This window comes from Bufo gargarizans, chromosome 8 (genome assembly GCF_014858855.1).
Source record: "Bufo gargarizans isolate SCDJY-AF-19 chromosome 8, ASM1485885v1, whole genome shotgun sequence".
Taxonomy (NCBI): Eukaryota; Metazoa; Chordata; class Amphibia; order Anura; family Bufonidae; genus Bufo; species Bufo gargarizans.
In genome coordinates, this window is record NC_058087.1 from 128,614,340 (window position 1) to 128,641,792 (window position 27,453).

The window sequence follows — 27,453 nt, forward strand, 5'->3', positions numbered from 1 at the left end:
ATATGAACGCCACAAATTCCAGATTTTTATTGATTACAAATTTTGAAAACCATGTAGCATTTTTCACTCGCTTGGGGTGTAACAAGAAAAAATTGTGCAAAAGTTTAGGGGGGTATGAATACTTTTTCAAGGCACTGCATATGCAGAAAGCCATCCACAGTTTTTGTAAACAATTCTACAGAATTCACTTTTTTTTTTACAAATAACTTTTCAGTATAATTTGACTATGAAATGTTAATTAAGTTGGGATATTACAGAAAAAAGTAGCACACAAGGCATTGCATGTTATATCTATAGTTTATGGAAGATTAATTGCAGTAAATTACAGAGAATGCGTCATAATGCAGATCTAGAGGACAGGTCCTTTTGTGTGCAGCTTCTATAAGTTCATGACTAATAAAAAACAAAACAAAAAATATGGGCTTAAAAACAGTTAGAGAGCAGCATAATAATGAGACAGTATAACATTATAAAAATTAATACCAGCAAATCTCCTCTGTACCATTTAGTCTTCTTCTACAGGAAACCGGACACCATTTACAAGAACAGATTTTACACAATCAACAAAAATTACGTGTCAGTCATTGCAATATACTTACACAAGTATTTCATTACAGTAGTGTGAAATATAAATACCAAAGTGAATGATTATTGCACATTGAATAGGATTTATCACATTACATAGCGATAATCCCTTCTCACTTCATAGCCAATTAACCTAATTACAATAACAGAAATATGAAAGGCAATAGTTAATGTTATGTCACATGTGGAATTTTGCCAGATGGGAAGTGCCAGGGGGTTAGAGACCCTGCCTATGAATTGTTTTTAGAGGCGCAGGGTCATCTTACCAAGTGATCTGATTTACGAAGACACATCAGAACATGTCCAGCAAGGCTGTATATGTTAAGATCCACTGAAATCAGTTTGAAACCAGCATATATAAAAAATGATTACTCATTACGTGATTTTTAAGCTGATCAGAAACTTGACAAATAATTTGGTGATTAAAATCATCATTAAGTATGTTTTCAAGAACTCTATGCAGCCACTAAAGAGACAACTACCATGGCTCATTACATGGTGTTGTATAGCTACGAATTCCAGGTAATATAACCATGGGCAGCAAGATGGGCAATTCTATATCAGGTCACAATAAAATGACACTAGGTCTCATTTTTTATTACAGTATCCAGTTGTAAACACATCCAAGTTACCAGTTTCCTTCATACTCACAATATTATTCACACAAAATAACGTGTACAACTAGTGATTATTAAAATAATATGCTACAAAGAAGGAGATGAAACTTTGTCCAGGACTGGCAGATAGTAAACTGTGGCATAAAAAAAAAAATATAAATAAATAAAAATTGCATGTCTGCCAACTTCTACCACTCATAGAACCAGGCAGTGGCCTGGTCCTGTGACTGCTGTGGCCAATCACAGGCCTCAGCGTTCACACCTGTTTGAATGGCATGCTACCGCTAGTGTCATGCCATTCAAGGATTTGTGAGCACAGAGACCTATGACTAGCCAGTCATAGGACCTGGCCACTTCATGGTTTTGTGGGGAATAAAACCCACCAAGAATGGGGCAACAGCATAGGCTTGGCTGAACCGCAGACAGGAGAGTGTTTTTATGTAAGAGGGGCACTATTTAAAACCACTGGGGTTGTTGCCTCTTAGGCTGGACAACCTTTTAAAGGAACACACAGGACAAAATGTACCGTATATTATAGTGCTGCAGGGCCTTGAGGGACTGCTGGACTTGGACTACAGAGAGCCCTTGTGCCAAACTCCACCCATTCAGACCCTGCACTAGGCAGAACACAATCCATTTTACCTCATGTTCCTTTACCATTTAATAGTTACTTTTCATTGGTTCAACTAAAGAAATCTTTTTGGTTTTGTGCAAACAAAAAAATTATATATATATATATTTAATTACAGAGACATTTGTTTAATACAAGAGGTGGGAATACAGATATAAATTGGCTAAAATAATAAAAAACCTTTTGAATAATTAGGACATATGAATATACTGCCATCATGGACAACTATTAGGCTCCAATAAGAGCTGGAGCAGAACCAGCAGATTCCATCAGGTAGAGGTTCCACATGTCACAATGACACAAAGAAATCAAGGCTCAGTTTGAGAGATGGCAGATTACTGCATATTTGTCTGTAAGAAATGTTCTAGTTTGATTAACTGTAGTAGATAAAACAGTTGCTTAAAACTGTGGATAAAAGCTTAAAATGTTCTTAAGATCATTTCTATCAGATTGTGAAGGCACATTATCATCCTCTCTTGGCACAAATCCAAATATAATTAAAAAAAGCTGACCCCCATACCCTTAAAAATTGCACTGTTACAACTGAAAATGTCCATAGAGTAAAGACTGAACTGTTAGGGCACAGCTACTTCCAGAAGGCGATTGTTTTTCCGCTTGCATGTGGGAATGTTTCCATTCTTCTGGGTGCCTTGAATGAATTTCACACATACTTTATCCTGCTTGAACTGCACCAAGAACCTAGAAAACAAATTAAGACTTCTATAAGTGACCACTTATGAACAGCAGCTTCTACAAAGGGTTAGACAACACTGTCAATGAGAGAGCAGGTCTAGTACCAATACAATCTGTAACTTGGGTTCCTGTACACGTGGGAGGGGAGTCTGTATATTTTAAAGAGAATGACCATTTTAGATGTACCCTGTCCATTTCTCTTCAGAAGTGGCGCATTACACAGCACCGACTGAAATCTCTGGGCATATAGGACAGCCAATCTCTTGAAGGCAATGTGAACCGATTCCTAGCCGAGCTCCTATAACGTAATGATCTCTGCCGCATTGTCTATTGGAAGATTTTGTTTTCTTTATGTAAAATTACATTATTCGTACCAAAATGCTAATTACCAAGGCCGTCTTAGTAATTGCTGGAAATTCTGTGATGTTTCAACTCCAGCTGAACTGTAAAATGCACCAGTGATGTGACTGGTCTACAATATATACTCAAAATTAATATAAGGCAAGTATTGCAATGTTATATAGTTTGCAGTTATGTAAACTGTAGACATGAATTTGTGAGGTACTGTAGTACTGGGACACAAACAAGACAAATATCATACAAGAAAACATACTCCCAGATTAGTATTTTAACTCATCACTTTATGTTCTTCGTAATGTTAATAAATCACCAAGAATAAACACTAATATCACCAACATTTGCCCTTAAAATGTTCTATTTTTTTATTATTTTTTTACATTTCCAGATTTAGTGCAGGTATTTTTATCATGCCAAACACATACATCAGACATCAAAGGTAAAATGATCTTTGATGTATTCTAATCCTTGGCATTAACCATTCCCACGTCCTTTAGCTTTTTTTTTTAGTTTTTCTATATTGTACTTGTTAATAAGCTAGGAGTAAACATGTAGTGATCTAGAGCAGGGGTGCACAACCTTTTCTGGTTGGGGGGCACATTGTCAACCTGAATCAGCTGTTTGAGGAGGGGCACTGCATGCAAGCGCTGCTTCCTGTTAATTGCACTGATGACGGGCAGTGTAATGAACAGGAAATAGCGCTCACATGGAGTGCCGTCTCCTCTTCATATAGCCGATCCGCGGGGGTGTTGGGTATCAGACCCCCGCTGATCAGATATTGATGACCTATCAGGATAGATCATCAATATATATGGCCTGTACAACCCCTTTAAGTGCACCATGTACAGGCCCTTTCACTCTAAAGCACTGGGCACTCCCCTCCCCTCTTATTGACAGGACCAGGAGGAGGGCCAGAGCTGCAGTGCAGTGAGCATCAGGGGAGAAACAGGTAACATTTTACAAAATCATCATATACGTAAGGCATTAAGTGGAATCTGACATTTTTTGTGACATCAGACAACCCCTTTAATGGGTTCAGGGCCGTCTTTGCCACAGGGCAAAAGGGGCAGCTGCCCCGGGCCCAGTTGCTCCTGGGGGCCCAAGGGAGCTCTGTTTCCTGACTCCTATTCACTAGTCCAGGGGCGTTGCTAGGTTAAAACATTCGGGGCCTGGGATGTTTTGTCCCAGGCCCCGAATGTCCTGCCTGCCTGCTAGATACAACTGCATTGCCGTACACAGAACGGCAATACAATTGAATCTTACACTGGGAAGAGCTGAAGGACCTGCGGTGACATCACAGGTCATGTGATCAGCAAAACAGGCTGTGATAGGATGACCTGGATGATGTCACCATCATGTGACCAGTGCAGGATTGGACGGAGTGAAGAGGAGAAGGAGCCTAATGGTGATGTCTGTACATGAGAAAAGGTAAGTGAAGGGAGAGGCAGATGCTGGGAGTTGTAGTTATTTAACTGGGATGTATGTTAGGGCTGAAGGGAGGGATGTTATTGACATAGGACTGTATGCTTGAGGTGGCTGGGTGAGGGAGTGATGTTATTTACATGGGACTGTATGTTGAAAGTGGATTGTGGGGGGGGAATGATGTTTATGTACATGGGAATTAATGTTTAGGCTACGGTCACACTTGCGTTTGGTAATCCGCTTGTGAGATCCGTTTCAAGGCTCTCACAAGCAGCCCCAAATGCATCAGTTTAACCCCAATGCATTCTGAATGGATGCGGATCCATTCATAATGCATTTGTTCGGCTCCGTACGGCCCCCTGTTCCATTATGGAGGCGGACCCCAAAATGCTGCAAGCAGCGTTTTTGTGTCCGCATGGCCTTGCGCAGCCAAACGGATCCGTCCTGACTTACAATGTAAGTCAATGGGGACGGATCCCATTGCATTGACATAAAATGGTGCAATTGTAAACAGATCCGTCCCCCATTGACTTTTAATGTAAGTCAGGACAGATCCGTATTGGGACTTAGAAATTCAAATCTAATACAAATCGGTCCTGAACGGATGCATTCGTTTGTATTATCGGTGCGGATCCGTCCTGTACAAGTGCAGGACAGATCTGCAGGAACGCAAGTGTGAAAGTAGCCGTAGGGCGTGATGTTTACATGGGATTGTGCGTTGGAGGCGGCTGGGGAGGAGGTGATGTTATTTACATGGGACTGTATGGTGGAGGGAGGATTATAACTGCAGGGGGCACTGCAAATCCAGGGGACATTATAGGCAGGTCCTATTACTACTAGGGGCTGCTACCTCTGCACCCCCTATAGCTACACCCCTGGGGGGGGGGGGGCACAGCAAGCAGCAGGATAACACTGTGGGGACTCCAGTTGGGGGATAATGATAGAATGTGAGCTAAGATGTCTGTGTGTCACACTCTGCAGAGACGAGGCGGCTGAGAGAAGTTGTCCAGACCGAGTGGAGAAGATGATGACAGAGAGGAGACGTCATCTGGAGGCCCTGGATGTGACAGGTAAGTGATGCTGTATAGCAAGTACAGCAAAGTGCAGGTGGGGGGGGGGGGGGATCCAGGGGGCCCAAGTAAATTCTTGCCCAGGGTCCAATCAATATTAAAGACGGCCCTGAATGGGTTCATATCAAAGTGTAAGAGTTTTCCTCTGTCCTGCAAACATTTTAGGGAAAGGCCCCTGCAGTCACCATATAGTTTAAGCCTTGGATCATAGGCAACAATAATATTCTGATTTTCTAATTATCCATCTATTGAAGAAAACAGACTTCCTATAAGAGTTCAGTCAAGATCAGATGGAAAAATAAAGCTTTGATAAAAATCCTTCAAAACGATCATTCATTCTAGTAATGACTGAATTTAGACTCCTGAACATATTCCATATCACAATGTTTAATACATTAACTATGGATATACATACTCATCTGCAATCTCTATAATAATCTTCTGCTTCGTCTGCATCAGGGTAGTTCGATAAAGCTTGGTAGCCATCTCTATCAAATGATCATTGCTGAAGAGGAAATCACCCTTGGAAGCAGCTGCAGAACCCTTGGTGTAGGAAGATTGAAAACGGTAAAAGCAATTCAGAACAGGTCCTCTAATGGCTATGTGCAATATTACATAAGATTTGTAAATGTTGGAAGTCCGATGAGTCAACACAGAAAGAAAGCTTCTGCTCTGCCAGCAATTTAACAACCTCTGAATTCCCCATCTGGCTGTAACTGCATAAAAGCCACGTTTCATATTACATAATATGACCCAATAACCCAGTTTATGGTAAAAGGTAAGCCCAACTCTGAACTCTCTACACAGTATAGTTCTGTATATTAGATTATAAAACAAATACCTGGGCAAAACAATATTATTTGCCCTGACTTGAGGTCCTCCTCCTTCCCTTGGCCCAGTGGTTCTTTCAGCAGCAGACCTGAGGACAACATGTTAAGGACTGCAGCTCTATGCATTAGTGACAGGACAGCCTCAACTGTGGATCTCTGGTTTAAGCCATAAAGCCAGGTAATATGTAAGGGATGGTGGGATTTGTGTCGAAGAAAAATTCAGACTATGTCTTATAGCCAGAAGGTTTCCTAAAGGGAATCCGTCACCTACTTTTACTGTATGAAACCGATGGCAATGCTTTGTAGTGCTGTGTAACATGATTAAAACTGTAGGTTTGTCTGGGTTACTGATCTTTCAAAATGCCAGAAAATGAACTTTGATATGCAAATTAGGTCCAAAGTGCCTAGCGGTACCTCATCAATGGTTCAACGAACCCAAGCATGCCTCTTGCCCAGAGCCCAAGATCAACCATTCACTTGTTCTCAGTACCTTGCCTTCTAGTCCGCCCCTCCTCTTTGACGTCACATACCTCTTTTGAACTCTGCCCACGTCACTGGCACTTGTTATAGCAGAATATTGTGCAAATGCAGTAACTTCCTTGCAGTGGGCATGGACTCACTGTAGATAGTGCTGGAAAGCAAGGTCTTTAATGGAGTCTTCCCCTATAATTCTTTGTAATGAAACTGCTTAGTGATGTACATACCTGGCTGCATTTCTGCAGTACGAGGTAACTGTACATGCGTACTGACCTTTAGGTGGGCCTAGGAGGGTCCAGAAGAGAGGAAAACACAGTTTTGGAACAAGAAGCTCAGCTTCATTGATGACATCAGGCGTAAGGCTGCATTTACAAGTCCATGGAACACGGACAGTGAGATACCGGACTGGCATCCTACTTAGTGCAGGAGCGCACGGCGTAATTGGTTGCTATGACGCCATGCGCTTCCTGTTACCGCTGCTGTACAGCGATACACTCTTATAGATCATACGAGTGTATTACTTTACTGCGCCTGCAGCAGGAAGCGCACGGCGTCATAGCAACCAATGACTCGGTGCGCTCCTGCACTAAGCAGGATACCAGTCCGGTATCTCACGGTCCGTGTTCAACGGACGTGTACATGAGGCTTAAGATGCATTGCTACCATCACCTCTCTGTATCATATGGGTGTCGGCAGAGTGACAGGTTGGGCACTGGTCAATGGAGTCCACCCATTTGTTGACAACTCTAGGCGAGTTACTTTTTTAAATCTCGTCTTTGTATATGTATCTTATCATAGTTTAGTAAACTTTATGCTCCTAAGTTGTGTTAAGTCTATTTTTTCCCCTTCCGATCTCACAATAATATAAGTGTGCATGCAATATGTGTCACGGACGTTCCCGCAACAGGTGGCAGGAGATCCGTGAGACTGGCAACACGTGGTTTGATCTGACATGTTTTCAGTTTGGATCAAATGATATTGATGTTTCTGATGCTTGCCACAACTTCTTTCCTCAGGTGTGGCTATTAGGGTCATTTAACCTTCTCCATTTATAGTTGCTTCTCCCACAATGCTGTGCAGTTTATAGCTTCTGTTTGGGCCTTTGGATAGATTGCAGTTGGCTCTCGGCTGAGTTCCTGGTGCTTCCATGGCCACTTTGAAGTTAAGTCTTTCCTTTCCCTTTTGTATTTTGCTTGGGTTCTATGTGTGTTGAATTTTCCTATTGTTTGTATAACGCCTGAAGGAGACTCCTGTGTGTCCTTCCTTTTGGAGAAACAGGTAGTCTCGTCCCTGCCATTAGTACCAGGGTCCTATAGGTCTTGATAGGACTCTAGGTATTCCTGCGTATGAACTCCCCTACCTTTGGGGTCCGTTTATACTGGTAGTCAGTCAGGATTTTGGTTAGTGTTTTCACTAGGTGTCGTCCATTTTCCTTCCCTAGTTCTCAGGCCTGATTCCCTGTTCACCTCTTCCCTCCTATGCTCTGTGTGGCGTTTTCCTCCCACACCGAATCGTAACAATACAAGTCCGACGCCCACAGCAGGGAAGTCTTTGCGCTTGCACAAGAATTTGTTGAGGCAAGGACTAACAATGCAGGAAGAGTTCAAAAGAAGAATGTTACGTGGCAGAGTAAATTTCTGGTCTTAGGCTCACTCTGGGAACAAGCGAAGGGGCGGTCTTGGGCTCCTACCAGTCCCAAAGATCAATTTTTAAGACTGAATTTTTAAGTGCACTCTTCGATAAACTACTATAGGGTCCAGGGAAAGGTTGCTCTATATTCCACTACCAGACAAAAAAAAAAAAAAAAAAAAAGCCACAAGCATGATGGAAAAGAGGTTTCATATCTGCACACATTCATACGTGCTTACTAAATATCTCAGACCAAATCCTTGGCACTGATGGTGGGTAATAAAATCAGGCTCACAGTGTAAAGCATGTATTATACCGACAGATTTTCTAGCGTCCGTAGTAACGCTCGCTGGCGATTATCTGGCAGTGTAATACTGCCACTCCCATTACCTGATGAATGAGCAAACGCTCGTTCATCAGGTAATCCAAATCTTTTGACATGTTTAAAAATTATCGTTTGCAGAGGAGGCAGATCGCGGTATGTAATCACAATCTACTTCCAGCAAACAATGATACAGTATCGGGACGAGCAACATCATAACGATTGCCCCTCCCTATACTGAGGAGGAGATTGCTGCCTCTAATAACAGCGGCCTTCTCTGCTAGCAAGCAGGCGATTGGCAGGATTGCCGGCCGAATCGGGTTGTTTAATAGTCTTTAGTTTCAGTTAATCCAAAAATTTGTTTTAGTGTATGTCCGCTTTCACACAACCAGTGTTTGGCTAGTATTTGATCAATGATTTCCATCAGTGATTGTGAGCCAAAACCAGGAGTGAAGACTACAGGAACATAAGGTAAAATGGTAAGATCTGCACCTGTTCTGTGTTAACCCACACCTGGTTTTGGCTCACAATCCCTGATGGAAATCACTGACCAAACACCGACTGTGTGAAAGCAGCATTAGGCTCAGATACCAGTCAAAGTCTTTCACAAAAGTCCAACCATTTTGCACACAGTGGCATTTTCAGAAACTGTTGGCAACAAGTTCTAGGCAAATAATTCTCTACCAATATGTCTGATCAATGAAGCAAAATGCCCATCCCAAAGCATGTGAAACATCTAGCCATTGCTCCTTCTCCAAACTTTGCAGTTAAAGGGGTATTCAGGAGTTTGGATTAGAAGACTGACAGAAAGGTACAGAGCAGCAGTAAAACACTAATACTGTATCCTATAACACAGTTTTTTCTTTTTATCACATTGTGCTCCTCCTTGGAACAGTAAGAGAGGGCTTGACTTCAGAAGCCGTCCATGTGGGTAGCCATATGAATACAGTTCCCATCATGCATTGCTGACATCTATTCCAGGGTTTTCTATTACTTTCTGTATGCTCCTGACTGCTGAAGGCATACCTCCCATCCATCCTGGATCTGGTGGCTGTCACCAAGGCTGTCTGCTCCCTGCTTCACCATGCAACTCAACTGCCGCTGCTCTCCAGAAGGCACCATGCAGTCACACATCTCGCTGCTAGGCTGTGTAGGAGAAGTGTGTAGGCCCAGGAAGCAGCCTATATGCTCTTTCTACACAGCCCAGTAAGTATGTTGTGTGTTTGACCGTGTTGTGCCTGCTGGGAGTGCAAGAGGTTATACGATCATCGGGGGGGAACACCTAGGTGAGTATTTCGTTTTTTACTTCAACAATGGTGGCACTACAAAAACCGGGACACAATGTGGGCATAACTACTGTGATGGGGCACAATGTAGATATAACTTCTGTGTGGGTGCACTAAGGAGACTGGGCGGGATTAGGCGTGTATACATATGCATAGGGTAGAGTTAGACGTGTGGCCAAGTATTATAACATTTTCTATAAATTCTAAAATCTGCTATTGCGCCTCTTTCTCGTTTTCTAAAGTTGTGAGGTATGTGAAAGGCAGGCTTTCAACCTCCTGCCCATTTCATTTTGTGCTCCCTCAAAGCTCAGCCTCTCCCATCACTTCTTAGTTACAGCCTCCTATAAGTCCTAGTGCATAAACTGATCATACTAGACCATGAAGCTGAACTACATTTCGAACAGGCTATAAAGATCACATGCCCCTGGTAGCGGATATAAAGTTACTACTAGTGAGCCGTTTACAGTCCCCGCCCAGCTAGTTTTAAGTGTAATCTCCTGGACTGGGCCAAATGGACTGTACAATGCAGGACAGACCTACCTCTTTGAGATGGAGTGCAAAGAAGCCATCACTTTGGGAACTCATGCTGACTTTGGTGACATCGCCTAGAGGAACTTCCAGCTTGATCTGACCTGACTTGTGGTCAGCAATAATGACATTGCTCTTTGTCAATAAGAAAATCCTTGTTGATCCCTGAGGAATTGAAGGAATGTTTAAATGACATTGAAGCAAACCCCCTATCCCAGTGAAATGCATTTTGACTAACATTGAGAAGTAACAGGTTTTACTTTATGTTTTAGTAAAAATAAAAACATCTTCAGTTCTTCTCAAAGACGGGTCATTTCTATCAAACTTGCTTTATGAAATAAGGGCATATCTTCATCTTACCACATAGTGGTGATCTAATGTGGACATTTCATCATCTTATTAGTGATATAAACTGTTATTGCCGGCTTAACCTTAAGGCAGTGGTCATCAACCTGTGGGTCGCTGGCTGTCAGCAAATTACTACTCTCAACAACACCATGACTGAAACCCGGCAAACTATGGCCAGTAGGGTCTGCCGGGCGGTGCTGCTATCAGTCATGTGACAATCCAGAACTGCCATTGTTATCATCATCAAGCATCTGAAGGAGGCAACATCTAATTCAAAATAACTTACCTTTCCATTGGCTCGGTTGATTTTACTCACAGTGTCTGCAATTATTATTTTATCTTCAATGGCATCACTTAGCTTTTTATATTTGGGATTTTTGGTGATTTCCAAGTAATCGCCTTGGAATGGCTGTCCGACACTGAAATAGGATTGTACAGATTAGTTGAACATTCACTGGCCCAAATCTTATGCAGCAGAGTTCAAGGGTTTCCAATTAATTTTAATTCATAGTGTTAATGTGTAATTTTTTCCCCATGGGACTGCAGCAAAGGTTACCACACAAGGAAAACTCAGGCAAGGGTGAAGGGATAATGGGTATCCCACTGGCCCCAGAGTGCCTACTGTAAAAGCAGTTACAATTGATTTTAGTGAGTATCTGTATATTTCATATGGGGTACAATTAGCACATTTTTAAATCAGTTTCTAGAAAACTCATGATCATGTACAACTAAATTCATACAGTCACTGTATGCAACTACATGAAAACCTAAATTTGAGAATTTTTCGGGCAGATTTAGCAACAACGGCCCAGATTAACTAATCCTGTAGACAGTCTAAGCTTTTAGACAGGCTGTCTAGACCTGAACCAGATTTATTACAATGGCTTTGGTTAGATAAATCTGGTGCAGGACACTTTTTTCTGACTCTGCACCACCTATTGGTTGGCTTACTTTAAGGCTAGTTTCACACTAGCATTCAGTTAGATCCAGCAGGGAACAGCTTGCCGAGTCTCTCTGGATCCAGCATTGCTGGAAGCAACATGAATACCGTCCAGCGCTATTAACTATAATGGGGACCGGCAGAGATCTGTCCACAACCCGGCAACTATGGCGACAATCAGCTGGACAAATACCACTGCGCACAGGAAAGGCTAGTTTACACTGGCGTTTTAATTTCAGTTTAGGAAATCCGTTTCAGGGATCTCACAAACGGTTCAAAACGGATCAGTTCAGCCCCAATGCATTCTGAATGGATAAGGGTGCGTTCAGAATGCACCAGTTTGGCTCCGTTCAGCCTCCATTCCGCTCCGGACGCGGACACCAAAATGCTGCTTGCAGTGTTTTGGTATCCGCCTGGCAATGCAGAGCCAAACGGATCCGTCCTGACTTACAATGTAAGTCAATAGGGACGGATCCGTTTTCACTGACACAATATGGTGAAATTTAAAATGGATCCATCACCCATTGACTTTCAACGTAAGTCAGGACGGATCCGTTTTGACTTAGACTTTTTTTTTTTTTACAGAATAATGCAAGCGTTCTGAACGGATACAAGCGTTTGCATTATAGGTGCGGATCAGTCTGTGCAGATACCAGACAAATTCGCACCTAACGCAGGTGTGAAAGTAGCCAAAGCTGATGATAGAAAATTCTCCCTCTTTTGGGGGTATTAGCCTAATAGATCGAGAAACTTTATATATCTCTATGTACTTGTGGACCTGCTTATCCTTTGTTATCCTGATTTACTATGTTGTAAAAAAAATTCTCTTTTATTCTTCAAAAAATTAATAAAAAACTTAAATTTACAAGAAAATGCATTGGAATACAGCAGGACACACTGAGCCTGGTCGATTTGGTATAAAAGTTCTTCATAGTTATCTTTTATTCATTTTACTCTTATATAGAGCTGATATTCTACAGCACTTCACAGACATCATCATTTCTTGCTGTCCCCAGTCGGGCTCCCAGTCTAGATTCCACATCAGTTTGTATTTAGGTTTGTGGGAGGAAACTGGAATACTGAAAAGAAACTCCCGAAATCATGGGAATAACATACAAACTTCATGCAGATGTTGTCCTTGGTCGGATTTGACCCTGGGACTCCAGTGCTGCAAGGCACCAGTCCTACTCACTTAGTCACTAATGCAGTACCCCAGGGACTATTGCAAAGGTGTAATAATGTTATAGGAGTTAATGCAATGTTATTAAGGAGTCATGCACATATCCGCATTTTGTATAAGTGTCCAAAGCACTTTTTTTGTGGATTGAAAACAGAACATGGATGTCATTTGTGTACTGTTCACATCCGTTCCATAAATTGTAGAAAATGTCCTATTCTTGTCTGCATTGCAGACAAGAATAGTAATTCCTAGTAATGAGTGTGAGAAAAATGCGGATTGCACACTGAAGATGTCCGTATTTTGGGGATCCTTGGTTTGCAGACCGCAATATGGACATGGTCATGTGCATGGAGCCCAAGTTAAATATTGTGATTTAATATGTATAGGCACATAATAGCACCTAATGGTTAAGTGCTTGGAAAATTGTATTAGGCAACTAGGGTGATGGACCTGTTCCCTGGTTACAGACTCTAGTCTAGCGAAGCAAGAGACAAGATCTACATGTTCTAGCTCCTGAGAGCTAGGTTCAAGTTCAGAGAACCACTGTCTCTGAGACTTTAGTAGTAGAGTTGCTTCCTTGGTTCGAGTACCACTCAGAGGAGGTCCAGAACCTTATCCAGCCTGTGCATTGGATTCAGACAGCAAGGAGTTATGCTCATTTATGGCAGAAAGACGTTGCTGCTGTGGAAGGGAATATTTCAAAATAATCCCCCATACTTTGAGATGGACTGGCCAGCCGTATCTCTTTTCTGCGCTCCTCAATTTGGCAGCTGCAGAAGGGGTTAAATAGGAAACTCATTTATGCCTGTGGTTCTGTTGGTAGACAGAAAACGTGTCTTTAAAGAGAGAGGGCGTACTTCCATTAATATGTGTTGCTGTCCATACACTGCTATTGGGAAAGGATTACACTGTGATATACAGTACTTTGGAACTGTACATTTTACTGTCTTATGTACAACTACTCCTATCTTTTTTTAGTAAAAAGGACTATTTAGTACAACCTGCAGCCTAGTTATTAACTCCATTAGCCAGCCTTCTGCCTCTGCCATCCTGCCTTGCACCAAACTAGTCCATCTACCATATAGGGCAGCCCAACTACCACCAGGCAGGAGCCCCAGTACCAGGGTATGGCCCGAGGGAAGAAAGGGTATGCCCTAGGAAGCACCAGGGTGGAGATTACTATTGTGAACCGAGAGTACGAACCCCACGCTCAGCCACAACCATCACGCCCTCTGTTCCGCTCTCCCAGGTCACAGCACTTAAAACCTTTTTAGAAGGATACTTGACAAAGACAAAGTACCTGGCAGGGTACAGAGACTTCTTCTCCTTGAAGAGTTCACTTGCTTCCAGTTTTTCATCATAAATAAACTTTTTCTGTTCTGTGAACTGATCCCTGTATTTTTTGCACTAAGAATAAAAAGAAAAGAAAAGGTGTTTATATGTTGTGATTGTGAGGAAATAGAACAAATTCCAATTTCGGTTTCTTAGAAGAAAATAGGTACTTGTATATACCCCTATCATCACAAAATGAATAAACATTTGTACAAAAATAACGGCTCCAAGCTGACCAACTGGTTGCGGTTCCTATACTAAAGCAAGTACATGATATTACAGTAGTTTCATATTGCACCTAAGGTTGGCCATACACATGAGATAGCTGTCAGCTAAGGAAGACAAATTAATTAGTACAAATCAAATTTGTTGATAAATCAGCCTGCTTGAGCCCGGCTGCACCAACAATGAGGCCGGGTGAGGCAGCAGAAGGGCCATAGGCACACATCAGATGGACTCATGGTTCATGACATTCATCACTTCATCGCTGACAGCTTCACCACTGTACTCCGCTGTATGTACATCCTGATGTGAAGCAAGACTGCCACAGAAGCCATTTCCAGGACATCCAGAAGATGTCACATTTCATCATTCCTGTTATTATTGAAGAGTAGATTAAAACTGCAGCATAACCGCGACATGTGTATAGACAATGGGCAGTAATGCTGTTGGCATAAACAGTGATAAATCTATGAAAAGTTACCATTTTAAAGCTTTGGTTAAAGAAAGCGCCTGGTTAATTATTGCAAGCTGCACTCCAAGAAAGCGAGTTTATAAATCACTGTAGGAATGGAATTTTGCCATTTCCTCTATAAAAGAATTTCTTACCATCCCCCATTTAAACAGAGCAGCAATTATTGTAAATTGAAGCCGAGCAATAAGGACTCCAGACTGCTTTCTAAGGCGTCCGCCACACAACCAGTGTGTTTAGTGAGAAATGGTTCCTTGCAAGTTAATCAGTTTTGACTGCAATTTCAATTATGAAATATTGGCGAGAAATCGACCACATGCGGATGTCGTCAACTGACTTGAAACGAATGCATCAGTGTTCAGTCCAGAGGCTGCCCATCCTAGAAATGGACCACGTTCAATGGAAACACCGCCCTTGTGTAGCCAGACCCATTTATTTTAATGGGTATATTCATATGAGCATAGTTTTTCACGGACATATTCTAGCTTCATCCGTTTGTCACAAAGGACTGGTCTATTCAAGTCAATGGATGAGTGAAAATAACTGACAGCCCAAGGAATCGTTCACATGTCAGTGTCTGTGTCACATCCGTGAAAAAGAAAAAGCATCCGTAATTCACGGACGTTGCTCAGGTGAAAATTAATGCCATCTGTGTTGTCCGATTTTCACAGACCCATAGACTTCTATGAGCGTGCTTGGTCCACATCACGGATCAAAGTAGTGCATGTCTGAGTTTTTTGAGAAGTATGTAGATTTTTAATATTTTGCTGTACACTTAAAAATAACTAGGGATGAGCAAATTTCATATTTTGAAATTCATTTTCGGTTTGGGTTGTGGTATAATGTGAATTGTGTTATGGATTCCGTTACCACGGACCATAACGCAATTCCATGACGGAATGCCTTTAGAGGCATTCCATCATAATAGAAGTCTATGGCCAGCATAACAGATGCGTCCGGTTTACACTATGCAGGAGGGGACTCCAGCATAACGTAAACCGGATGGATCAGTTATGTGGGGCATACACTTCTATTATGATGGAATGCCTCTAAAGGCATTACGTTATGCATTCTGTCATAGAATTGCATTATAGTCCGTGGTAACACAATTCACATTATACCACAACACAAACCGAAAATGAATTTCAAAATATGAAATTTGCTCATCCCTAAAAATAACATTTAACATTAAAAACATATGAAAACACCAGGTAAAACACAGAAAAATGCTGTGTGTGAATCATGACTAATGCAGTAGCACTTCATACAAAGACATGCCATGAAAATAAACTTGGTCTACACAGGGTACACACATTTTCCTGTTGCATATTTTACATGCAGAATAATACTGTAATCAGATATTACAATTTTTTAAATAAATGGTTTTATTTGGATCTTCAACAATTAAACAATCTCACAGAAAGGTTGCTTGTCCAGGGCCCCGACTCACAAGCCAATATAACATAATTTGTCACTAAAAAGGCAAAAGCTACGATGAACTCGGGCCATGATTCACAATTGGAGCAAATAAATGAGAAAAATGAGCCTTAAAGAGGACCTTTTACTGATCCTGACAATGTGAACTAAGAATACAGACGTGGAGAGCGGCGCCCGGGGATCTCACTGCACTTACTATTATCCCTGGGCGCAGCTCCGTTCTCCCGCTATGCCCTCCGGCATCTTCGGTCACTGAGTTATGGTAGGCGGAGCCTGCCCTTGTTCTGCTGTAGCACTGGCCAATCGCATCGCAGAGCTCACAGCCTGGGAGAAAATAACCCCAGAACAAGGGCAGACTCCGCCTACTATAACTTAGTGACTGAAATCTCCGCCTACTATAACTTAGTGACCAAAGATACCGGAGGGCATAGCGGGAGAACGGAGAGGCGCCCAGGGATAATAGCAAGTGCAGCGAGATCCCGGGGGCCGCTCTCCGTGTCTGTATACTTAGTTCACAATGTCAGGATCAGTGAAAGGTCCTCTTTAAAGAGAAGAAATAACAGCAAGTCATGGCAAGACCATGAAACCCGAAGAAGATGGCATAGGTAACCGAAGACCCAGACTGCACCCGGGAACAGTGATTTAACATATCAGGCATCACTATCCCGTCGAGACTAAGACTGCAAAGAAAACCAGGAAGAAAAAAAATCTGCATGAGCTGCAGTTACAGCAGAATTCACTTCCTGGTTTTCTGCTTCTAAAGCTGGGCGGGCTTAGGCAGCTAGAGTGAAGGCCGGCCACACCTCCTTATGACATCACACTGAGAACTCAGTCCTTGCGTGCTAGTTCATGTGAAGAGTATGACTCATCAGTCTGGCAGCCTGCAGTGTCTGTGAGGCCCCTCCCCCTGCTTGGGAATCAGAGAGCCATGTGAAGTGAGCTCAGTGTACAGTAACACGTTGCTGTTCTGCAGTTTTACACACAAAATCTCAGTCTGATCTTTTACAAACCCATTCTGTGCATCAAAAACTATAATTCCATATTATACATTAGCTCAAAAGCTTGACCAACCCCCACCCACCAGCACTGAGGCAGATTTGTTTTCATTACAGCTGTACTCTAGTTGTGTATAAACCTTACACTATGCATCTTTATAGATGCATATACAGCTCAGCTACATGTGTCTTCTCCAGTCCCCCACCACTTTAGGTGAATGGCTTCCTATACAGCCCTGCTACATCTTTATTCTACTCCTCCACTAACACTGTGTCTGAAAAGCTTCATATACAGCTCTGCTACATCTATCTGTTTATCTCTTCAACCAGCACCGTGTCAGAACAGCTGCATATTCAGCTCTCCTACATCTGTTTCCCTCATCCACCAGTATTTATGCTGACCCACCACATATACAGCTCTGCTACATCTGTCTATTCCCTTGCCCACTAGAACTATGGCTGAACAGCAGCATATTCAGCTCTGCTACATCAATCAGCCCCCCAAAGTGCTTCCATCCGCCCCAATCGTTGGTGGAATTGGTGGTGCATTAAAAAATAATACTCACCCTATCCAGACTCATCTCTTCAGTGCACGAACTGGTCAGGCGGCCGTGCATGTGCAGAACTATATTCTTCTGTGCTGTGTTGGAGCCTAGCATGCGCGGCTCTCAAGAATATGGATCCGCGCATGCGCAGCTGGCGACGTGCGCGCTCACAGTGTGAGTGAGAGGCCGGCCACAGCATCGAAGGGGAAGCAAGTGCGCAACACCTGCCTTGCTTTTCCTTGCGGCGTTGCTAGACGCTACCTATGCTCCAGACTGCTCTGAATCTCGCCCGAGCTCTCGCGACAGTTGGCGGTATCACGTAGCTTGAGCCGGAAGCTGAAGGAGCCATGGTGAGATGAATGCGGTAACTCGGGGATGGAGTCCTCCACCACCTGGTTTTACCTGGAAGATCTGGCGACCCAGGTGGGTCGCAATCTGCACCAAGTTGTGGTGCATGAGGAACCCTGTATGCCGGGCTGGATTCCTTTTCAGAGCAGGAGCGCACGGCGTCATTGGTTGCTATGACGCTGTGCGCTTCATGCCGTTGCTGCTGCTGTACAGTAATACACTCATATAGATCATACGAGTGTATTACTGTACAGCAGCGGCGGCATGAGACCCAAATGAAGCGGAGAGAGTTTCGAGGGGTTAAAAAAAGGCTCATCAGCACCAAGATAAAAATTTTCAATGATGTGTCCTGCTAAAATGCGAGTGGTTTAACAGGAGAGTCCACTTTTTTACTAGCCCAGACGAGATATTGAAATTGCTTGATGAGCAGCGAAAGCCGCTGGACTAAAAAGTCGGACATGCAGTAATTTTTAGTCAGGGACCAAGCTACTTCCTAGGCCTGCAGGGACCAGCAGCAGCTGGGTATGGAGGAGCAGCAGGACCAGGGACAGGTGAGTGCTGTTCTTTTATGTTAAGAGGCTCAGGTTAGGAACCCAGGGGTTGTCTGCTTCAAGGCCAGACAACCCCTTTAATCCTCCTCTCATCCCTTATCCATAAGTAAAGTGATAATATCTGAAAAAAAATATACAAGAATTAGGGATCCTCTGCCATCTTGAGAAGATTAGTCCTTCCTAAGACGTCAAAGAAAACCCATTCAAAACAGTTACAGCGGATTGTTACATTTCTAAGCAGAAGAATAAAGTCGATTTCACACACTGCATTAAAGTCTTATTTTATTCCCAAGTTCATTCCATCTTCATGGGTGAAGCCTCTCTGCCCTGTTCTTTACTAAATCTTTTTTTTTGCCTGTGAACAAGATAGCCAAGCCAACCACACATCACAGCAGCTGGCTGCGTGCTTGCCTGGTCTACCTATTTTGACCACCCAACAAAAACTAATTTCGACTTGAAATTCAACATGTCATACCCCTGTGCGATGACCTGGAAAATAGATCGCGGCGCAACAATGTGCGGATCCTGGGCCTACCTGAAAAAGCTGAGGGCCGGGACCCGGCGGCGTTTCTGGAGACCTGGTTTAAGGAGCAATTCCCGGAGGCACCCTTTACCCCTGCGTATGCTGTGGAGAGAGCCCATCGTGTCCCCGCCAGACATCCGCCGCCTGGGGCTCCCCCTAGACCACTTCTGGCGCGCCTTTTAAACTGGAGGTATCGCGACCTTATCCTCAGTCAGGCCAGGAGCAAGCAAGACATCCGCCATGACAACGCAAGAGTCTCCTTCTTCCCGGACTTCTCCGCGGATCTCCAGAAGAAAAGGGCCACGTTTGTTGCGGTTAAGCGACGTCTCCGTGAGTTAAACCTACAGTATTCTATGGCTTACCCGGCTCGCCTTCGAGTGATTGATGGGGAGAAGACAGTCTTCTTCAGCGACCCCAGGGAGGCTGAGGACTGGGCCTCGAGAATGGCCGTGCACCTTCCTCCGCGTTGATCTGATCGCCGTCCGCACCGCAAGTATTATGTGTCCCCTCATGACTGTTTCGTGTAGGACTTGGTATGTAGGCCCTGCAGATATCTCTCGACTTGCTGCCCTGCTGTGACATCGCTGCTTAGTCTTATTGGACTCTGGAGAGGGCTTGCTGGGATATAGGGGACACTTGCGATACGCACTGTGTACGTTATCTCCTAAAGCTTCCTTTTTTCAGAGCTTTGGTTGGCAGTTTTCAATCTCTAGTTAAATGGGGGGTGGGAGTGTCACCTGTGTGGCCTAGCACCTGACGCACTCAGGTTGTTCATGTTACTGTTATTTGTTATGTTACTATATAGTCCTGTTTGCTCGTTTCAAGTATGGCTATCACTAACCATTTTATCTACAGACTGACTGCAGATCTGGAGGGATCAGATGCCTAGTTTAGGGGTGAATATGTGTTATGGGAAGGTATATGTCATGGATTCATTTAGAATGTCATTATGGCCCCCTTAAGAATTATGTCCTGGAACATCAGAGGGCTGGGTGATCCTAAAAAGAGGATTGCGGTGTTCTCTGGGATTCGGTCCTTTAATCCCCATATCTTGGGACTTCAGGAGACCCACCTCATCCCTGAAACGGGTAAGAGGCTGAAGAAGCCCTGGGCTCAGCATGTATTCAGCGCATACGGCAGTTCGCATTCTAGAGGTGTTGCGCTGCTGTTTCATAGGAGCCTCCGGTGTGAAATTCAACACTCGGTGGTGGATCCGGGGGGTCAGTACATTTTTATTTTCGCTCATATTGATTGCCTACCATATGTGATTGTCAATCTGTATAACCCACCCCCTGCTTCTCTCTCCCTGTTGCAGGCAGTGGTGGGCTTTGCGACTCAATATCCTGCGGCTCGCTTCTTATGCATGGGGGACTTTAATCAGGTGATGAGTGAAGCTGCGGATAGGTTTAGCGGTAGGGCGGATAGAAGTGGGATGGGAGGGGACTCTACATCCCTTGCTAGAATATCTCGGGAGATGGGATGGATAGATGTGTGGAGAGCCAGGAACCCCAATGCCAGGGAGTACTCATGCTTCACACCCTCCAGAGGTGCTTTATCGAGAATAGACTATCTGCTCTGTAACCCCTTAGTGTACACTGACCTGGTGAACATTAGCTATGGATCCCAGGGTCCCTCTGATCACGCGCCGATCATGGCTGAGCTGACTATGTCTGGCTCTCTGAATCCGGGAGGTAAAATGCGGATACATCCCTTCTGGCTTACCCTATTTGGCTTAACAGATAGGATCCCTGATCAGCTGAGGATGTTCTTTGAGGTCCAGGGAGCTTCCACTGATCCCCTATTACTATGGGAAACATTAAAAGCTTATCTCAGGGACTGTATTAAGTCCTCTATATAATATGTAAAAAAAGAATCTCAGCGCAAAGAGGAGGACTTGTCTGCTAGGTGTAGAGGGGCAGAAAGGGCATTCCTTGACTCTCCCACTGAGGCACGCAGAGAGGAGTGGATGATGGCGGGCAGGCAGTATATGTTGCATTTGGAAGAGAAGAGTAAGAGGAAGCTATTCTTTCTCAAGCAACAGGCGTTCGAGACAGGCAATCAGGCAGGGAAGCTGCTGGCCCACATTGCACGGGCCAACACCATGGCTCCGCCAGTCCTTCGCCTTCGGGGAGCTGATGGTGGCAGTGTTTCCATAGCTTTTATGAGGATCTATATAGATCGGTTGTCACGCACCCAGAACAGGAGTTGGAAGCTTATCTTGGAGAGGTGTCCTACCCCAGCCTGAGGAGTCTGGATAGGGGCATCATGGAGGAAGATATCACCCTGGAGGAAGTGGAGAAAGCCATCATGGATTTGCCGTCAGGCAAAGCCCCTGGCCCGGATGGCATTCCACTGGAGGTGTACGCTAGGTATAGGGAGATCTTGGGTCCGCAGCTATTGGAATTGTATAGGGCAGTACACTCCCGAGGTATCTTGCCGGAATCCATGCATGACGCCTCCATTGTCGTGATTTTGAAGCCTGGCAAGGACCCGTTGGACTGTGGATCTTATCGCCCAATTTCGCTTTTGAACTTGGACTATAAAATCCTTACTAGAATACTGGCCAACAGATTGAACAAGGTGATAACTTCTGTGATAAACTCTGACCAATCTGGTTTCATGCCTGGAAGGTCCACATCGGACAACATCAGGAGGGCGCAGGTGATCGCACAGATTGGAGCCGCCCAGAAAGAAAGGTGGGCTATGGCCTCTCTTGATACGGCTAAGGCTTTTGACTCCCTGGAATGGCCCTTTTTAACCGCCGTGTTGAGGAAATTTGGCTTTGGCCCCAATTTTGTTAAATGGGTCAGTATACTGTATAACAGCCCTTCTGCACGTATACAGCTAAATGGTTCATACTCTGATGGAATCTCTCTGCTTAGGGGGACGAGGCAGGGGTGTCCACTCTCGCCTCTCCTGTTCGCAATAGCGATAGAACATTTGGCGATAAGATTTAGGCAGGATCAGGTGTACATGGGGGTGACTGTGGGAGATAGAGAGGACCGAATTGGGTTATATGCGGATGATTTGATCCTGTTTATGTCTAGCCCCGAAGTGTCACTCCCGAGAGCGATTGAGGTCATTGTTTCCTTTGGACGTTTCTCTGGGCTCCACATAAACTGGGCCAAATCGGCCATTATGCCACGACTGGCCGGATAGTCACTGCAACTTACCGGTAGTGGACAGATTCAAATACTTAAGGGTAATGATTACTAGGTTGCGCAGCTCTCATACACGCTGAACATTGAACCCTTGGAGGCGCTGTTCCAGGAGAAATTTAAAACGTGGGAGTCCCTCCCTTTATCAGCTATGGGAAGATTGAACCTGGTTAAAATGGTATTATTGCCCAAGGGATTGTACTCGCTGTCCCATGCTTGCACCCCAGTCCCCCGGGGATTTTTTAGGCGCATTCACGCCATGACAGCGACATTTGTCTGGGGTAAAGCCAGGAGGAAGCTCTCGCTCTCAGTACTTCAGAGGTCAAAGCTGCAGGGGGGGCGCAGCCCTACCTGACTTTTTCCTGTACTTTATAGCCAGTCAGTTGCGGATGCTGAGGTGCTGGGTTACCGAGGCTCCTCGGCCCAATGCTGAGGTCTTCTTGCATGAATATCTTCAGCTCCGCACGCTGTGGCCTGTACTAGAGGGCTACAGACAATTACAAGACTGTGCTCTCCCGATTCACAAACTGGCCCACCAAATTTGGCAGGCATCAAAGTTAAACTCATACAAGGATCTGCCCGGCGAGATTCCCATATGGGATAACTGCATGTTTCCCCATTTGTCTCGGCTAGAGGGAGCTGCAGAGTGGAGGAGACATGGGATCCAGGTCCTAGGGGATATATTTGAAGGGGGACAGCTGATCTCATTCTCTCAGATACAGGATAGGTTTCGTGTACCGCGAACCCTCTTTTACAGATACCTTCAGTTGCGGCACGCAATGCAGGCCCAGTTCCGTGGGGATGATAGGATGGTATCCAAGTACCCCGTCATTGGTGTTTTGAGGTCTCAGGGTCCCAGGGGGATGGTATCGGCGCTCTATACTCACCTGCTAGACTGCCACATGCTGGCGACTCCTTTGGCTGTGGAGTCCAGATGGAAAAGGCTCATACCTTCTTTGACTTCTGAAGAGTGGGAGGAGGCGCTGCTAGCTCCAACAAGGGTATCCCCCTCGATTAACAACAGAATGACTCAGGTATTCATTCTACATTATAGCTACCTGACCCCCACTAGACTTTATAAGATGGGAAGGCTGGATCACTCTCAATGTCACAGATGCAGTGCGGAGGGTGCCAACTTCTGGCACATGATATGGGAATGTCCAGGCATACACCAATTTTGGGTGTCGATCATAGAGGTTCTTAGGACTTTGGTCCCGCCGACACTGCAGCTGTGCCCCAAGATGTGCATTTTGGGTATAGTTGATGAAGAGTCTTGGTCGCATTATCACAGAATCTTCCTGGAAAGGACACTGTTCTTGGCTAGAAAGGCAGTTGCCCTGCGCTGGATGGGAGAGTCTCTTCCCTCGAAGGGTCAATGGCTCTCGCTGGTTAATGACGCAATCTCCATGGAAAAGGTGGTCTACAAACATAGGGGATGCCCGCAGAAGTTTGACAGGGTGTGGTCGGATTGGTGCTCCTCACCGCTCACACTGCACGTAACACGCCCATGAGGCCGACCGGAGCTCCCTGGGGCTTGTTTGATCCTTTGGGACAACCCTGGCGACTGATACTCTCCTTGATGTCAGTTGTTTTATTAATAAGTGCACTAGGAACCCCTCATGTAAGCAGTACATGGGTTATTGTAGTGCGCACTTCACCTGTGTACCCTCAGCCATATGATATTGTGACGTTTGTATTACACTGTCTCTGCATTTATGTTTACACCCCTGCGTGGGTCATTGAGATGTCATATGTGTGCCATACTTGTTTTGCCATCCTTGAATAAAACGAGTTTAAAAAAAAAAAAAAAAAAAAAAAAGTATAATCCCGCATGAGCTGTGGTGATAAATTCAGCATATCTTTAAACTGCCTGTCCTGCAGCCATCTCTAAAAACAGAGCCCACAAATGAAGAAGAGCACAATGCGCAGCCATGGCCGCCCTCTATTCATTTCTATAGGAGTACATAAAATAGCCAAGTGGCACGCTCTGTTAATTTCTGAAGTCCCAGAGAGATTAATATGAAGCCCACCGAGCAAGTGCACCCACCTCTCCATTCACTTCTATGCGGATGACAGAAATGTGCCAGTTCCATAGAAATAAATGGAAGGCGGCTGCGCATGAGTGTATCCATTCTAGAGTTAGGTGTTGGAAACTGAGGAGGGACCCACACCTATCAAACACTGGAGGCATACAAGTATGAGATGAGACAACCCATTTAAGCTTCCACAATCTACAGTAGAGTAGGTTTTATATTTTTATACTAATGTGTATTTGCTTTGTTTCCAATCATTACATAAAAGAGCCAAACGCCTCCTGTAATAGCAGTATGTGAACTGCAATTGTCAGCAACATCGGTTCTCTTTTGTGCATCCTTATTGGCTTTGCCAGGCCGTCTAAAACATTTGGCAATCCCTCTATGGCTTGCACACCTCTTTTGAGATCCAATGCTGCAAAAAATATTTTCCTATGATCTTCTAAACATGAACACGCTGGAAATGTTAAAACCAGATGATTACAGCTTTCCATCTAAATCTAATACATACCCTCCACAGATGGAAAATCCTCTTCATTTCCTTGTGTGTTGCCTCCAAAAAGAGGTAAGGTCTTGTTGGCCAGTTGTTGTCTATAGGAGATACTGAGGGAACCTTATTCTTCATTTCCAAGAAGTACTTTTGCATCTGGGATAAAGTTAAATAAAATAAATGCTAAGAATTTGATAATATTGCATAATCTGCAGCAACATCAAAATCATGCAAAAAGTAGCTTAGGTTGTAAAAAAATAATTTACATTTCAATCCAATTTGAGATCTATGCAGAAATCATTTTAATTGCCCATGAACTTTTTGTTCTTCCAATGAGTTTTGTGGCTAACAGACAGACTCTGGCCCGTAATCAGGTGCTCAATTCACCTGGTCTTTTTAAAACACTCAGGCAGTGACGTGAAATCGCATGCGCCCGATCGGCATTGCACCTGAACGGCGCCTACCTATGTGCGTCATCGTGAGCCACGTCACAGCTGATGAGACAAATATCAATGTAACAGTTAAAAAACAATATTTTACTGCTATAATTACATGTAGCACATATTGCGTGGGCATCATATCTTCACAGGAATATACTCATATCAATTTTATCATTCAGCCCCAGGGGTCCCATTGCGTTAGAGCGCAATATCCATCTACTCTCTCGTCTAAGGAGTTCTTTATGCTTGTCACCTCCCTGTGGTAAATTATGTAATATTTCTATGCCGGCAAAGCTTAGTGTTGAACTGTCACCTGCATGCTCTTCTCTCACATGGTCAATTAATCGCATGCAGCCTCTCCCTGTGGATAGCGAATTGATGTGTTCCCTAATTCTTTTGTGGAGACCCCTAATAGTATTTCCTATATAAAACCTGCCGCAAATGCATTTCAGAAGATATACGACATATCTACTCTTGCAGGTGATGAGGGAAGTGACCCTATGTTGAATCCCACCGAATTCCAAGACGTTCCATTGGGGATTAAATCTGCAACAAGAACAATGTCCGCACCTGTGGTTGCCTTTTGGGCCCCAGCTTTCCAGCCATGTGGCGTTTTTTTTTCCTATAAACCTGCTGCGGACCAACTTATCCCTCAAGGTGTGGCATCTTCTAAAGGCTATGATAGGTGTCGTATTACTCAATTCTTTTAATGCTTCATCTCCCTCAAGTATTGACCAACTGTCCCTGATGACCCTCTTGATGAGAGGGGCCATGGGTCCATATTTGAAGGAGAAGACAAAGGGGTGTGCTTCTACCGTGGAGCTCGTCTGCTGCGGGCCTGCATTTTCGCTGGGCCTGGGGCACATCTGGGGTTTTACTTGTTCGGCCTTCTTCATGGCCTGATTCAGTAATCTGAGGGGGTACCCCCTGGCCAGTAGTCTATTTTTCAAATCCAGAGCCTGGCGCTGGTAGTCAGCTTCGAATTTATTTATCCGTCGTAAACTGACAAACTGGCCATAGGGTACCGCCCTCTTGACACATGGCACATGGTAGCTGGAGTAATGTAACAGAGAGTTGGTGGCCGTGGGCTTACGATAGCCCTCGGACACCAACTCCCCGTCCCTCACTGAGATCTCCACGTCCAGAAACTCCAGACGGTCCCCCCCAAATTTATGTGTGATTCATGTCATTCACCTGGTTGAGGTATTGTGCAAATCTCAGAAAATCTGGTTCCGTCCCTGTCCATACGATGAGTACATCGTCGATATACCTTAGATAAGTGTGAATATATTGGGCAAAGGGATTTGAGACGGTGTATACATATCTGTCTTCAAGTCTGGCTAAATATAGGTTTGCAAATGTGCATGATACCGGCGTACCCATAGCGGTACCAAACTTTTGCCTGTACCACGCATCCCCAAATCTGAAGGCATTATGTTTTAGGATAAATTCCAATGCATCATGTATGAAACTGGTAAATGTTACACTCTTGTCTATCTCCACAAACATTGTGAAAAAGGTGCTCTTTCACAAAAAATGGTGGACAAATTATTGCCACCCTTCCTTTCTAAACCGTCGTGGTACTTTGTACCAAAGGTCCACAAGTCACTGACCCAGCCCCCTGGCAGACCCATTGTATTGGGGGTTGGGTCAGTGACTGAACCCCTGTCAAAATATGTGGATTGGCTGCTCAGGCCCATGGTGAGCAGCATACCCTCATATCAGGGACACGTCAGACCTCCTCCAGACCTTAAGGTCCCTTCCTTGGCAGGAGGGCTTCCGATTAGCGTCCTTAGATGTGGAGAGCCTGTACACACGCATCCCCCAAGATGAAGGCATTAAAGTAATTACTGATATCTTGTCAGAGATTGGTGAATGTTACACTTTTGCCTGTTTCATACATGATGCATTGGAATTTATCCTGAAACATAATGCCTTCAGATTTGGGGATACGTGGTACAGGCAAAAGTTTGGTACCGCTATGGGTACGCCGGT

At 44.2% G+C, this 27,453-nt stretch overlaps 1 protein-coding gene across 4 annotated transcripts in view; it reads right to left on the reverse strand.

Moving 5' to 3' along the window:
• Positions 1-278: 278 nt before the first annotated feature.
• MYO1B (myosin IB) overlaps positions 279-27,453 on the reverse strand; it is a 222,487-nt gene continuing 195,312 nt past the window's right edge. For all 4 annotated transcript variants that reach the window (XM_044302812.1, XM_044302811.1, XM_044302809.1 and 1 more), the window contains 6 exons: positions 25,040-25,174; positions 14,216-14,322; positions 11,082-11,214; positions 10,460-10,612; positions 5,791-5,918; positions 279-2,532 (listed from right to left, as the gene is read on the reverse strand). In XM_044302812.1, the coding sequence (XP_044158747.1) occupies positions 2,409-2,532; positions 5,791-5,918; positions 10,460-10,612; positions 11,082-11,214; positions 14,216-14,322; positions 25,040-25,174 (780 nt within the window). In that variant the 3' untranslated portion in view covers positions 279-2,408. The remainder of the gene's footprint in view (positions 2,533-5,790; positions 5,919-10,459; positions 10,613-11,081; positions 11,215-14,215; positions 14,323-25,039; positions 25,175-27,453) is intronic.